The 16,899-nt window shown below is 35.4% G+C and overlaps 1 protein-coding gene across 1 annotated transcript; it reads left to right on the plus strand.

The window, feature by feature from the left end:
• The first annotated feature begins 781 nt into the window (after positions 1 to 781).
• Positions 782 to 16,621, plus strand: LOC132563601 (adenine phosphoribosyltransferase-like). The gene is made up of 4 exons (XM_060228342.1): positions 782 to 843; positions 5,888 to 6,125; positions 12,111 to 12,189; positions 12,678 to 16,621. The coding sequence occupies exons 1-4, from the start codon at positions 782 to 784 to the stop codon at positions 12,812 to 12,814; spliced, it is 516 nt and encodes a 171-aa protein (XP_060084325.1). The 3' UTR covers positions 12,815 to 16,621.
• The last annotated feature ends 278 nt before the right edge of the window (positions 16,622 to 16,899 follow it).

Below are 16,899 nucleotides of genomic sequence, written 5' to 3' on the forward strand. Positions count from 1 at the left end.
TGTTTGTAGATTTATTTATCTAGAATTACTTTTTGCAAAAAAATTCAATGATTAAAAAAATATACAGGGGTTATGGGAGCGTTTGCCTGCTCCTACCCTATTATTGCTGACCAATCTCAGAGTGAAATATCAGGCCATGTCCAACTAAGACAAGGATGAAAGAGTCATAATGGTGATGTTCCTAACGACGTTCTTCGCGTCAATTCTGGAAGCTAAAAATGGCAACTTTGGCTGCTAGTAACACTATCAAAAGTAGCACTTTGTCTCTGCTACATCTACTTCTATTACATGGGCTGCTATTTTCTACACTTTGATACCATGGTCTAGTGTAATAAAGACTCCCATAGACAAGATAAATTCCAATTTCCAAAATGATATTACATTGACTTGAATGTATCTTGCTTTTTCGTGGTGCCAACTTCCGCAGCCACCACCAGCGATTACTTACAAGATGGGAACTGTCTACCAGCTCAAAAACAAATTGACCAATTAAATCATAGATAGAAATATCTAAACTAAAAGAAAAATCTTTTCATCCTCCCTCATTACGCTATGTCTAATACCCTTGTCATGCTTAGTCCGACATTTAACCATGGTGTATGTAGATGTACGGACAAAAAGAATCTTGTTGAACGCGGCTTCTCATACGCGAGTGAAAATCATTTATCATAGGTAAATCTTGAGTTGTTCCAAAGCAAACCATCTAATTGAAGGAAAAATACAGGTTATTAGATAACCCAACTGGTTAAACGGGTAAGTCAATCACAGTAGTCTAATTATCATGGACGCGTTGAAATTGGATGAGTTGGCAATACTGCCACTCATGGAGAAGGAAAAGCATGTGTTTGTAATTTGTTGATCAATAGATTTATATTGGCTTACTGAAAAGTACATACCAGACAAGGGCTTATACTGTAACAGAAATAGGTACAATAATAACACTTTATATTTAAGACTAAATTATAAACTTCAATTTTCACATAATGTTTACTTTATTGTCATGAGATTGGAAATAATTTCAGTTAAGACTTATGTAAGTCTGTAATCAGAGTCTGGAGTTAGAAAATTATCAAAGTTTGTATTTGATTCCATGTATCAGTCATATTGTCTACAATAAGACACTTAACCATCATTTCAGATCAGGATATATGACAAAAAAAATGTTCATGATAAGCAAACATGATTTTTATTAAATACAAGTAATTGGAAAGTACTTCCGTCTGTTTGACCTCTCTCACTTTGGCTCCTGGGTGAACAGTGGAAGGCTTGCGTCCATTAGTGCTGCTACATATAGAACCATTGATATTTAGATAAGGCAGTTTCCTATCGAAATTGCTGTGGCTTCATTGAATATCAAATTAGGAAGAAAATCCTTTATTTGTGACAAAGCAACTAGCCGTCGCGTGTGGTGATTGTTTTCTGGAATATGTAACAAATTCATAGGTTATCCTACAAGTTGATCTGTATCAGTCACAGCCGACAAGATCACAAATCTGTTGTGGTACATGTCTTATCATACGCCACTAAGGTGACGAGCTATTCTTGTTTTTTGAGGCAATTCTTGTTTTTCGATGCTGACCTCCATTAAAGGAGTATAACAGGATGGATTGCAAAAGCAGGAAATATACCTGTAAATAGGAATCAATATTTTACGTTACCATAGCCGAGTCTCTATCATGTTTTATAATGTTGTATAAACAGCTAAGCTGAAATTGTATAACTAAATTCAAGGACTTTTTCTAGAAAAGAACAAAAATGTTGAGCAGAATTTGTTCTGATTTTTCAGACAGTACAAGCTCGTAAGAAAACAGTGGTTGAGTACTGTAGTCACCATAATTAGTGCCACCCTCTTCCTGATGGGGTTATTAAAACTATGTAATTACCAGATTATCTATTTCCACTGTGTTTAGTTGTTATATAAACTGCCATCGTTGGAAATCTTGTATTGGCAGTGGGGATACCTGTCATAAAATGTTCACCTTTTGTTAACATTGTTTTTATGCTAAGAGCATTTTCAATGCTCTTCAGCATGTTGCTGTCGCCCCTGGCCCCGAGTATCAGTACTTCGTTTTCATTGGTTCATAAATCGAAAGTTTACTCCTACTCCATCTGCCGGACATTACCGTAATCATTGGATTATCGCCCCTAGAAGTTGCTGACGCTAGTCATTAAATGAAACAACCTTATCGACATTTTCTTCATTACTTGTACATCAAGAAAACGTTTTGTGTTGTGTATTAATGATAATCAGACATCGAAATTTGTAAATACAATGACAAAGACTCACGTTTTATGGTGGTAAATTTTGCGAGGCAATGCCAATATGACGGCTTAACTTACTTTTCCGCGCGATGCATTGTGGGTGTCATATATCTTTCTTTTTTTCCTTTTTCGAAAATTTTCATCCCGTTTAATACTGTTGAAAACTTTTGAAAATACTGATATATGTAGTTGAAAATAAGAATGAAACTAAAATAAGAATGATTTAGAATAGCATAAAATTTTGACGGAAACAGCCGGGGTGCTCTTTGCTGCTGGACCCTGAAAGAAGACGGCGGCAGAAAGAAGATGGCGGGTATTTTATGTAGGTAAGTATCACTTTATATATATAAGCTGAATCTAAAGTCAATACTTATACTGAACTAGCAATTGCATTTTTTGCAAAAATTCATTTGAAATGAGCTATCGCATGTATTGAATTTAGGCTCGACGGCGACGCGCAAGCTGGGCACTGCCGCCATGGCACTTTTTTCAAAATATTTTCAAGACTTTTCCTTTGAAGCATCTAGCACATTTTTGTTGCTTCCGTAAAGTATTTCAGTGTTTTGAAATGAATTTATTTTTGAATGATCGTTTCATAATGGTCTCATCGCAGTCACTTCTGTCAGTGGCCCAACAGATAGGAAATTAAACAGAAAAAATCTTATCCGTAATATTGTACCAGGGACGTATATATGTTAATATACAGGTCCCTGATTGTACTGTACTACTTACGCTACCGTGAATAGATCTAGGAATCTATCTATGTAATATATCGATTTTACTTTAAAATATCGATCACTGTCCATGCTATTGTAGATCTAGCTATTTCAAATTTCTGATCGGAGATAATTTAGAAGTACCTCAAGGCCAGGGTATGAAATCGTACGGGAACTCTACAGCTATGCTAATTGTAAGGTTTACAAGTGAAGTTATAGTTTTAGTTTTAATTTAGTTTTTGTCTTTCTGACATGATGTCTAGTTGATTCTGTTGAAGAGTGATGCATGTGAACGATTGCAATATAAAGATTGGGAATAATGAAGATGTCGATTGACATCTGAATCCCGGAAAGTGTTTTAATAAAGATTAGGAAAAACCTAGCAAAGTGTTAGGTCCCAGTGTGAATATGTAAAGTGTAAGGTCCCAGTGTGAATGTGTAAAGTGTAATTGGTACAATTCTTATTATGCCTGAACTTTTGATATATGTACTGTATTTGTTTATCTCAGAAATTTCAGTATTATGTCAACTGCTTCCACTTTCAGTTCAACACTTGATTCATCAATTTTACACAGCCCTATGCTCAATATTTGTCATTAATTGTCGACTGTTTTTAAGTGTTTTAGAGTTTTGTTTCCATGGTGAATGGAATGAAATGGGATAAATAGTCTAACAAATACCCCTCGAGAGCTTATTAAGACATTGCAGTATTATCACTTTGGGCCTTATTAAAAGTCAAATTGAAACTTTAAGAAACTCAAGTGACCATAAGTACAACAATAAGATGTCGATAATCAATGAAATTGATTAATTGAGAGGACATTTTCTTAGTACAGTTAACCAGGCTTTGTAGTGGTTTGTTCAGAACTGTAGTTCTGGTTAAGTAACCATTAATTATGTCCTTTCAGCTACAATGACATACATTTTTGAAATACCTCTACTGTAGCTAAATGTGGCATTTGTAATAGACATAGCCAAAGTTAATTTTGTGATAGACATAGCCAAAGTTAATTTTAGGATCAGTTAGGACAGCTACTGTTTGTAACAGGCATGGGTTCAATTACATGATGATGTAATTAATTAAATTACAATTACATTATGAAAATGGCATTGCCATTACAGGTATTTTCAAAATAATTAAATAACCATTACATGACGGTCCAATGTAATTAATTAAATTACACATTACTTTTCAAGTCAAAATGATTTTTGAAATACAAAGGTCAAAATTAATTATCATACTGCACAGATTTATCACGCAAATTTAATTTTATGATTCAATCTCTGTATGACCATGGTCAAGATATTATCATTTTGCTAGCTGTCATCGCTTAATAATTTGACAGTATATTTAATATAGACTCCTATTGGGAAGACTGTAAGCTTATACAGAAGTGTATATTTCTTGCACATAATCATAGCAATAATGAAATATAGTTATTTATTTCCCTTACTCTCTTTCAGCAAGTGGATGTCCCTGAAGACATGAAATCTGGAATGGTAGAAGGTATCTCTATTGATTCTTCTAAGTTGGAATTGGCTATGGTGACCAACAATGGATTTGAGGACCTTATGGTGGAGAAAAACGTCCTTCTTTCCGGCCTCCAATTAGATGTTGAAGATGATTAATCACTTGAGGAGATGCTAACAACCATGTTGCCTTTTAATGTCACAGTACTTTCTAAAGGCGGCAGTATATTTACCATCACAAAAGAAGAATAAAAAAATCGTGGAAACTGAAAAATGTGGAAAAGATCATTGTATACTGCATTTGTAGTAAATTTGCATACAATCTTCAATTTACTTGAGTAGAAAGATTCACTAGTTATACCAAGTTTGTGTAGAAAGGATCACTGTATACTGAGTTTGTAGTGTACATAGAAAGGTTTACTTCTTTATTTTTTTTCTGAAGTTAAGTGTATACAATATATATAAAAAAAACTTTTTGTAGAAAAGATCACCGCATAATGAGTTTATTGTTTACAAATGTGTAGAAAAGATCGCTGTATACCGAGTTTATAGTTTACAATTGTCTAGAAAAATCACTGTATACTGAACATAATATGACTTCTGTTTAAAACCTTCATTTAAACTTAGGCATGTATTTTTTTATGTATCTTAAAAGTCTACCTACAACAATTTTGTGTATGCAATCTTGTACTAGGATATTGACATGACAAGATTACATTGCTGATCAAAGCATGGAAAGAATACTGAATAAAGAAAACAAGATATAAGCATCTGTATCATGTATTATTATTATTATTATTATTATTTTTCCATAATGTCTGTCCACATGGAATTTGTAAGCACTCTTGTGCATTCTTATACCACCAAAAGGGTGGGTAAACTGGAATCAGGTTGTCTATCAGTCCATCCATCTGTTTGTCTGTCTGTAGACACATCTTGTCTGGACAACTCCAATGAAACTTTTCAGTAATATTTTTTTCTAATTTTATTACTTTTCATTCTGGTAGGTATTAGCGATGCAAGCTACCATGAGGCTTAATGGTTTTCAGAAGAACTTAATCTGAGAAATGGGGCATATTTCATAACCAAAATGAAACTGAGGATCCTTCATCTCATATGAGTTAAATAGTTTTCATGAAAACCAATTAAGACTCGGAGTCCAAGTTCTAAATTACTTTCAAATACAGTTGACTATTACAGAAAAAAAACACACGGAAAATTGATTGACAAAACTGACAAAGGAAAACCTTCCAACAATAACAAGTAACAATCGTGAAGAACAATAGTGCACAAGTTTTTCTCACTTTTTTAGTTGTTTACAATAAACTATAATTTAGCAGCTAATGGCTTCCCAATGCTGTACTAACATTGTATTAAAAATCAAACTCTCTCGCTATAATTCAGATGTCTTAAAAATCTTTATTTTGTTTTTACTACAGAAATATATTTCCTGTACTACTTCATCCATCCCTCTTCAAAGACCTAATAGATGTGATGATGGACAGCATCCGTACAAATGCTGCTGGTGTCCAGCTGATAATGGGACTCGAGGCTCGTGGATTTCTGTTTGGGCCAGTGGTTGCCCAGGCCCTTGGTGTAGGGTTTGTTCCTGTACGCAAGGCTGGGAAGCTACCCGGGGAGACATTCAGCATAACGTACAAACTTGAATATGGCCAGGTAAAACATAAAGAGCCGTTACCATAGTAGATAGGCCTGGATTTAGTCTGACTCTTGAAATGGCTGTATCTCGATTTGCCCACTTTTTATAAAAACAAAAATTGAGAAATGTTGTTAGAAGGATTGTAGTCTGTTTCATACTATCCTACCTGTATTTACCTGTATTTTTGCCTGTGGTTACACGTGTTCTTTACTAATGTTAGCAAATAAAAACTGAGTTACATGTATTATTATACTTATATTAAGAGGAAAAAGAAACTAGCAGAAATTTAATATTGTAAATTAAATCCTTGACATACACCCTTGAAACTTGACAAATGTGTGCATTTGAGTTAGGTCCCTATGGTACCGTATTAAAATCACTGATGCATAACTAAACTGCGCACGCCGCTTGTACAAAAGAATAAGAGACAAAAGCACGATATCTCGAACCCAGTATAAAGGATTGGTTCAAAATCTGTGTGTGCGAATCTTGAGACATATCCGTCTTGATTTCCCACATTTTAAGCATAAACAGTTCCCCATAAAAAATGCCACGACTGTCCGAAGTTGACAGGGGTTGTGCCATTGCACTTCTTATGCAAGGTATTCCGCAAAATCAGGTCGCTAATCAATTTGGAGTACATCTATCAAACATTTGCTGTCTCAACCGAAAGGGTTGCAGACCGCCCCCGAAGCGATCGCCCTCGTCTGACGACGCGTCGGCAGGATATGGCAATGCGACTTTTGCACCTACGCAATCAGAGAAACAGAGACTACGCCCATACCAACCATCTACAATGATGAAATTATCAAACTCAGATCCGACGAGTGGGATGACAACAGCGATGTCGTCAGTACCAATGCCAAACTCTACCGTGCCAGATGGAAACAGACACCAAAACTTCCCATTACCACCAGAGACATCAACCTGGACAGTATGTGGACGAGGACAACTGCCTGGAACAGTTTCTACTATTCGATGACAGAGAGGACTCTTGCATCATCAGCTTTGTAACAACAGACAACCTGTTTGATCATGCCAACGCGGACACCATCTACTGCGATGGAACTTTCCTCACTTGTCCTAAGCTCTTCTACCAAATCTATACAATCCATGGACTGATTGACGTGAAGATGTACCCACTCGTCTACACTTTACTGTTCAAGAAGACTCCACAGGTGTATACCCGATTCCTGACCCTTCTGAAAACTACGATGGCCAACTTCCACCTCCCACCTCTCCGTCCAACAACAGACGTTGAGACAGCCGCCCACAACGCTTTACGCCACGTTTTCCCTGGAGTGACCATCAAGGGCTGTTTCTTCAATTTTACACAGTGCATCTGGAGGAAAGCCCAAGAGACCGGACTTCAGCAGCTTTACAGAGAAAATGATGACATCAACAGACTTGTTCGCCTCGCAGCCGTACTGCCTCTGATACCCCTGGAGAGAGTGGACGATGTGCGGTTCAACGCACGGGAAGAACTGGAGGATGTGGACTTACCCGTAAACACTATGCCATTCACCAACTACGTTGTCACTCAATGGATTGAAGGAGACCACCAAACCTAGAACCACTACGAAACCGAGGGACCAAGCACCACCAACAACTTGGAAGCTTGGCATGGGAAACTGAAGCAGAATGTTCATCACTCGCACCCCAACATATTCAACATTATCAGAGTTTTCCAGGAAATCCAAGCTGCCAATGAAGTTCAACAGATTCAACGCCATGCAAGAGGAGCAACAAGACTCTGCGCTAAACCCTACCGAAACATCAACCACAGATTGTCTCAGCAGAAGGAGTGCCTACAGACCCAGAGAATTGACAGCATGGAGTACGCAAATGCAGCATCTCATCTTCTCCACTTAAAATAGATAACTACCAATATTTTCATTTTGATTGAGTGCATTCTGTTACGTGGAATGTAATGTGGTCCGATTTCAGCATGCATTGTATATTTCTTTGTACATATACATGTATATTGTTATTCGTTTTAATACCGTTATATATATTGTGTTCAATTTCATCATTTTACAATTATATGATAAAATTAAATGTATGTTGATACCTTTAATATATGTAAAATTTCTAAATAAGAATGTACCTAGGTATTGTGCTGAATAACATTTTATTTTGCTAAATAATATTATATATGTAACATGTAAGTGCTTAATAAAATAAATGTAAATTATGTTGAAGTTATGTATGTAAGGTGACATTTTTGCTAAATAATATTTGTGTATGTAACATGTAAGTGCTTAATAAAATAAATGTAAATTATGTTGATGTTCTGTATGTAAGGTGACATTTTGAAATAAATTACATCAAATTAATAATTTTATCTGTTTCAGTGTTACAGTAAAGTTATAAGGTATATAAGTAGCACAGGTAGAATCTCAGGTAAATGAACTCAGGTGAAATTTACAGTTAGTGTGAAACTGACTATAATTGCTTTTCTATTGTCTTCCTAAACCAACACTTTCTATTGTTTTCTAAAAAGTGGGCAAATCAAGAACCCACCCTTGAAACTTCCTGAATCTAGCTTTACCCCTGACTGTCAAAAAACTTTTCTACAAGGTACCCTGTTGAGGGTTAAATCTTTCATGAATTTGCAAGATTTTTTACACATCGTTCTTTCATGATTCATTACATTTTATTAGGTCGCCTGAACCGAAGGCTCATGGTGACCTATTGCCATCATAATTTGTCTGTCGTCGTGCGTTGTTAACTTTTCACATATTCAACTTCTTCTCAAGAACCACTGAATGGATTTTGACCGAACTTGGCACAAAGTATCCCAATGGGAAGCCGCTTCAAGAAAAGGGTGTGGCCCCAATACGGACTGCAGGAGGGGGAAAAAGGGGGTAAAATTAGGTAAATCTTTAAAAATCTTCTTCTGATGAACCAACAGTCAGATTAAGTTCCCATTTGATATTTAGGGTCCTTATGGCATGGTCTACAAAGTTTGCGAATGGAAAAAAAATGGGGTTAAAAACGGCCACACTAGGGGCGCTCAAAAGGTCAAAAATTCAACTTTGACCGATTTCAACCAAATTTGGTTGAAAGCATCCCTTAGTGAAGGACATATGAAATTATGGTGAAAAAAGTGATTATGTCCCCTTTGGGGCCCATAAGGAGTGTAAAAGGGGCCATATGTAAAAACCTTCTTTAAATGACTTCTCAAGAACCATTGGATGGATGTTGACCAAACATGGCACAAAGCATCCCCATGGGAAGCCGCTTCAAGTTTGCGAAGAAAAAGGGTATGGCCCCAATAGGAGCCCTAGGAGGGGGGAAAAGGGGAAACTTGATACGAATGTTCTACACAAGGTCCTGGCAAATGTTTTAACTTTTTGGGGCGATTCAAAATCCAAGATGGCCACCCTGGCCTCTGTTTGGCTAAGACATTATGGACTTCCTCTCAAGAACCATTGGGTGGGTCATGTTCAAACTTGGTACAGATGTTTTACACATGGTCCTGCACAAGTGTTGTTACATTTTTGCAACATTTTAAAATCCCCAGATTATTGACATATATTCCTCAGGTGACCATTAAGGCCCCTTGGGCCTCTTGTTTCCTTTGTTTGTGTGCATTTTAGTCAAATATGGAAACAATACAACAATCCAAATCTATTTCTCTGTTGTGTACCCATTCCGCATGTTGAGCAAACCAAATTCTTTGGTGTAATATTCGACAGGAGATTGTTGTTCCTTACACATATAAAATACCTTAAATCCAAATGCCTTAAGACACTAAATATTCTAAAGGTGGTGCCCCACAATGGTTGGGGAGCTGATAGAAAAGTTTTGCTAAGACTTTTTAGAGCTCTTATTAGATCAAAATTAGACTACAGTTCCATTGTGTATGGACCTGCTAGACCTTTATATCTCAAACCATTAGACACTGTCCATCACCATGGTCTGAGGCTCGCTCTCAGATCATTTGAAACCACACCTACAGCAAGCCGCTATGTAGAGGCTAAAGATATCACTATATTTGAAATACACCATTCAGCTAAAGTCAAATCCTTCAAATCCTGCTTTTTCATTTGTATTTGATCCAAAATATAAAACCTTGTTTCAAAACAAACCAAAAAGCCCATTTCACCATTCAGATTTCTGCTTTTTACAAAACACAAATATTGATATTGACTTAATTCAGTCGTTTGGAACAATAGAAATTCCACCCTGGCTCTTGAATTCACATGAAGTTGACTTTTCACTTTATGAAAAGGTTAAATCAGACATTGACAGCTGCACCTTTCATTCATCCTTCTGGAAATTGCAGTTAAAATATAAAACATTTCTATATTTACATACTGATGGTTAAGAAGATAATAATAAGGTTGCCGCAGCCATGGTTTCACTAGATGAAGCATATGGATGCGGGCTACTGAACAACGCCTCAATACTCTCGGCAGAGGCACAAGCTATCTACCTCGCCCTTAAATATATTCAAACAAAGTTATCTATTCAGACTCTCTTGCTGTACTACAAAGTCTCAGCAATAGAAATATGGTAATATATTAATACTATATCATTAACTTGCCCTTAACTTTCATATTGCTTTTTACTGGGTTCCTGGGCACATGAGAATACATGGCAATGAAAGAGCAGATCATGCCGCAAAGGAAGCTTTATCGCTACCATCTCTTGTTTTAAATCTCCATTTTACTAATTTTAAACCATTTATCAAACCTATCATCAGTGAATGCTATAACGAAAACTACTTCAGATGGGCCATACATACCTTATGCATTCATATATGTTGAAAGGTGAAGATAATCGTCGCTGCATAGGATGAGATGAGATATTTACTGTTAAACATTTTTTTATTGGACTGCACTGACCTTTTGTCTTCTCAAGAAATTTTTTATTGTAGCATTACGTGTCTAAAGACCCATTTTGAAACTGTTAAGATTTATAAAAATCAAAGTTATCTGAAACATGTTGGTCTGTATTATAGACTTGCCATTTTAATCTTTTGTGATGATATAACCATTTCAGGTTTTTAGTATTTGTCTTTTAACTTTAACTTTGTTTGATGATTTTAGCCAAACATCATCAGATGGTGGGCTATTCAAATTGCTCTGCGTCTGTGGTCTGTGGTCTGTCCGTCTGTCCATATATCCCTGCATCGTACAATTATCCATAAACAATTTTTGTTATCGTTATTTCTTGAGGAGTCCTGGATGGATCTTTTTCAAATTGCATATGCCGGTTCCCCTTGGTCCCTTGTTGTGCGCATTTGATTTTGAGACTGATAAAAAAAGACAAAATGGACACAGGCAGCCATCTTGGATTTTGACTAGTTTGTTATCTCTATTTCTTGAGAAGTACTTCATGGATTTTCTCAAATTTCGTATCTAGGTTCCCCTTGGTCCATTGTTGGGCCTGTTTGATTTTGTATCTGATAAAAAAAAAATGGCTGACAGGTGGTCATCTTGTATTTTAACCATGAAAGTTTGTTATTGCTATTTCCTGAGAAGTACTGAATGGATCTTTCACAAATTGCATATGAAGGTTTCCCTTGGTCCCTGGTTGTGCCCGTTTGATTTTGAGTCTGATCCAAAAAACAAAATGACAGACCGGCAGCAATCTTGAATTTGTTTTTTGTCGCTATTTCTTGAGAAGCACTGAATGGATCTTTCTTCAATTTCATATATATTTTCCTCTTGGCTGCTAGTTGTGTTGGTTTGTTTAATTTTGGATCAGATCAGAAGAAACAAAATGGCTTCCAGGTGGCCATTTTGGATTTGGCAGATAAAGATTATCATTTCTATTTCAGCAAGGCAATGTTCCAATGTCTTAACATTAAGAGCAAGTACAGGGAAAAGGAGGAAAAAGATCCAACTTTCAAAGAGCAAATTAAGATCAAACAATGGTGTGCGCGAAGATCCCTCTGGGATTATCTTGTTTGATATTAAGACCATAAGTCAGTGAACTATAATTATAAAACCTCAGTTGTCTTTACAATGATTAAAATACATGTATTTCAGGATACGTTTGATATAGCTAAGGATTGTGTGAAGCCTGGAGAGAAGGTGGTGATTATAGATGATCTTTTAGCAACTGGAGGTAAATAAAATATATTTTATCAAGTTTCATAGTTAGGAACATTGCACAATCAGGGTTCCAATCTATGGCCTTCCAGATTCTAGACAGATGCTCTTCCAGTTCATGCTCTGTCTATGACCCCTATATCTTAATCCATTGCTCACTTGACAAAATGATTATCCATCATCAGCTCAATAGTCTACTTCTCTAGAACGGCTCTATAATGTCGAACAGTTATTAATTTCAAGATATGATTGCCTGCCAGTACATAGGAGTAAGTCAATAGGGAGATTGAGTTTGATTATCTGAATAGACTCCATACTACTGTCCTGTTGATGAATTCAAACGAACTTTTAAGTGACCTGTAATAGTAGCCATGAAGCTCAAAACAGAAACAAAGAAATAGGGGTAAAATAGTCAGTTGAGAATAAGGGGTAAAACTTCAAATTGCATGGAAAATTCAGTGAAAGAAAAACAGGAAATATAACACTTGGATGACTTTCTTATAGGTACAATGAAGGCAGCATGTGATTTAGTGAATATGGCTGGGGGAGAGGTCCTTCAGTGTCTGGTAATCATGGAGTTGATGGATTTGCATGGACGGGACAAAGTACCAAAATCTGTGACATCACTCATAAAATACTGATGAATCAGGATCTATGAAAAAAAGGAAAAACATCGTAATGAACCATGAGATTTTTGTGTTTTACAAATTTACAAAAAAGTCATTGGTATTTTCACATTTTTATTCCATATGAAAAAAAATCCAACTTAGATACAGATAACATCAATTGCTGTTTCATTAACTAGATATTTATAGAACCACTCTAACCCTTGAAGGCAAACCTCAACCTGCAAAGAAACCTGATCAAATTGCTTAACTCTCAGCATGCCTAGTGCTTACAACTTGATGATATATATCCCAGGGTTGAGATACCCTATTTGTTGTCACAAATGTATTTATCCTTGATGTGAAAGGAGCATCCGCCATCACTATCCTAGTGTGAGACAAGGAAATTTCAAACCAGTAAAAGATTGGATGCATCTAAATCTCACACCAGTAAAAGATTGAATACATCTAAATCTCACACCAGTATTAGAGTAGATACACCTTGATCTCACACCAGTATAAGAGTAGATACATCCAAATCTCACACCAGTAAAAGATTGAATACATCTTAATCTCACACCAGTATAAGAGTAGATACATTTAAATCTCACACCAGTAAAAGATTGAATACATCTAAATCTCACACCAGTATAGGAGTAGATACATCTAAATCTCACACCAGTAAAAGATTGGATGCATCTAAATCTCACACCAGTAAAAAATTGGATACATCTAAGTCTCACACCAGTATAAGAGTAGATACATCTAAATCTCACACCAGTAAAAGATTGAATACATCTAAATCTCACACCAGTATAAGAGTAGAAACATCTAAATCTCACACCAGTATAAGAGTCGATACATCTAAATCTCACACCAGTATTAGAGTAGATACATATAAATCTCACTCCAGTAAAAGATTGGATACATCTAAGTCTCACACCAGTATAAGAGTAGATACACCTCAATCTCACACTAGCAAAAGAGTAGATACATCTAAATTTTAAACCAGTAAAATATAAGATACATCTAAATCTCACACCAGTATAAGAGTAGAAACATCTAAATCTCACACCAGTAAAAGATTGGATACATCAAAATCTCACACCAGTATAAGATTAGATACATCCAAATCTCACACCGGTATTAGAGTAGATACACCTTAATCTCACACAAGTAAAAGATTGAATACATCTAAATCTCACACCAGTATAAGAGTAGATACATCCAAATCTCACACCGGTATAAGAGTAGATACATCCAAATCTCACACCGGTATAAGAGTAGATACATCTAAATCTCACACCAGTAAAAGATTGAATACATCTAAATCTCACACCAGTATAAGAGTAGATACATCTAAATCTCACACCAGTATAAGAGTAGATACATCTAAGTCTCACACCAGTATAAGAGTAGATACACCTAAATCTCACACCAGTAAAAGATTGAATACATCTAAATCTCACACCAGTATCAGAGTAGATACATCTAAATCTCACACCAGTATAAGATTAGATACATCCAAGTCTCACACCAGTATTAGAGTAGATACATCAAAATCTCACACCAGTATAAGAGTAGATACATCTAAATCTCACACCAGTATAAGAGTAGATACACCTTAATCTCACACCAGTATAAGAGTAGATACATCTAAATCTCACACCAGTATAAGAGTAGATACATCTAAATCTCACACCAGTAAAAGATTGGATACATCTAAATCTCACACCAGTATCAGATTAGATACATCTAAATCTCACACCAGTATAAGATTAGATACATCTAAGTCTCGCACCAGTTTTAGAGTAGATACACCTTAATCTCACACAAGTAAAAGAGTAGATACATCTAAATTTTAAACCAGTAAAATATTGGATACATCTAAATCTCATACTAGTGAAATATTGAATACACCCCAATCTCACACCAGTAAAAGATTGAATACATCTAAATCTCACACCAGTATCAGAGTAGATACATCTAAATCTCACCAGTATTAGAGTAGATACATCTAAATCTCACAACCCATGAAAGATTGAATACACCTCAATCTTACACCAGTATAAGAGTAGATACATCTAAATCTCACACCAGTATTAGAGTAGATACATCTAAAGCTCACTCCAGTGAAAGATTGAATACATCTAAATCTCACACCGGTATAAGAGTAGATACATCCAAATCTCACACCGGTATAAGAGTAGATACATCTAAATCTCACACCAGTATAAGAGTAGATACATCTAAATCTCACACCAGTATAAGATTAGATACATCTAAGTCTCACACCAGTATTACAGTAGATACACCTTAATCTCACACTAGTAAAAGAGTAGATACATCTAAATTTTAAACCGAGTTCATGTAGTAGAGCCAATGCCGTGTGTTCTCGTGGGGTGGTTAGTAGTAGAGCCCGGGAGGGTGAAACCGGTAGACGGTATAATAAATCCTAGTAACTACCACTCCGCAGACTGTTGTGATTGATTCTTATAGTCTAAATTTTAAACCAGTAAAATATTGGATACATCTAAATCTCATACTAGTGAAAGATTGAATACAACCCAATCTCACACCAATATAAGAGTAAATACATCTAAATCTCACACCAGTAAAAGATTGAATACATCTAAATCTCACACCAGTATAAGAGTAGATACATCTAAATCTCACACCAGTATAAGAGTAGATACATCTAAATCTCACACCAGTAAAAGATTGAATACATCCAAATCTCACACCTGTATAAGAGTAGATACATCTTAATCTCACACCAGTAAAAGATTGGATACACCTTAATCTCACACCAGTAAAAGATTGGATACACCTTAATCTCACACCGGTATAAGAGTAGATACATCTAAATCTCACACCAGTATAAGAGTAGATTCATCTAAATCTCACACCAGTAAAAGATTGGATACATCTAAATCTCACACCAGTATAAGAGTAGATACGTCTTAATCTCACAACAGTAAAAGATTGGATACACCTTAATCTCACACCAGTAAAAGAGTAGATACATCTAAATTTTAAACCAATAAAGTATTGGATACATCTAAATCTCACACAAGTGAAACATTGAATACACCTAAATCTTACAAAATTCATAAAAAATAAATTCCCCACAAAAATTAATGAATTTTCACTATCATCATGCAATATTTCTGTTATATTCCAACTTAGGTCATCATGTTATTTACATAAGTGTTTATTCATATTGATTAAAGGGAAAACTGCATTCAGCTTTTTTTTTATATATGTTTAAAATTTATTATGTTTATGAACTTTTTCAATCAGTTATTGATTTCACTGTTATGTATCAAATGGTTTCTTGGAAACCTGGATCTTAATCTAAGGTTGACTAAAGCTACAAATGTAGCACAGGGGTATGTGGCATTAAATTTCAAAGTTCAAAACTAATTCATGTAAAAAGCTAACTTGTTTATTTACTTCTGAACTTCAAAAATTATCATTACATGCTTCTGTGCATATAGTTGTACAAACATGTTCATTAACAAAAAAATATTTCCAGCTTGTTCTTTACAATGAAAACATTAGGATTTTTACCCAAAGTTTTCATTAAAACCAAGTATATTTTATCAAATGTTATCGAGAATATTAAGATTTTTACCCAAATTGTTCATGAAAACAAAGTATATTCTATCAAATGTTATTGAGAATATTGGGATTTTTCCCCAAATTGTTCATTAAAACAAAGTATTTTTTATCAAATGTTATTGAGAATATAAGGATTTTTTCACAAATTTTTCATTAAAACATTTATCAAATGTTCAGTATAAGAGGTAAGGTATAAAGTTTTGTTTAAAAGTAAAGAGGAAAAGATGTTTTTGTTTTGTTTTTCTTGTTTGTTTATCTACAGTGGCCTTAAGTCATTCTTGATACACTTGGGGCTATGATCACCATTGCTCTCTGCACCCCTGGAACATTTTGTAGCCAAATTGAAGGGTCCATTGTGACACCTTTTCGATTAGACGAGATGACTGGTTTGATCCTTTGATGTATATTGAACAAATCTTGAGGTCGTATTACAATATGTTGTATGGACTTTGAAGTTGGGTGTCACTCCATTGCAGTCTTTAACAGAGCATATCAGT

The sequence above is a fragment of the Ylistrum balloti genome, unplaced genomic scaffold (assembly GCF_031769215.1).
Source record: "Ylistrum balloti isolate Yb309-2 unplaced genomic scaffold, AGI_CSIRO_Ybal_v1 Utg371784, whole genome shotgun sequence".
Classification (NCBI taxonomy): domain Eukaryota; kingdom Metazoa; phylum Mollusca; class Bivalvia; order Pectinida; family Pectinidae; genus Ylistrum; species Ylistrum balloti.

Excerpts from the sequence above, each read along its gene's own strand:
- LOC132563601 (XM_060228342.1), top strand. The coding sequence starts at position 782 with ATGGACGCGTTGAAATTGGATGAGTTGGCAATACTGCCACTCATGGAG. Across the intron at positions 6,126-12,110 it reads ACAAACTTGAATATGGCCAG|GATACGTTTGATATAGCTAA; the intron begins GTAAAACATAAA and ends CATGTATTTCAG. Across the intron at positions 12,190-12,677 it reads TGATCTTTTAGCAACTGGAG|GTACAATGAAGGCAGCATGT; the intron begins GTAAATAAAATA and ends ACTTTCTTATAG.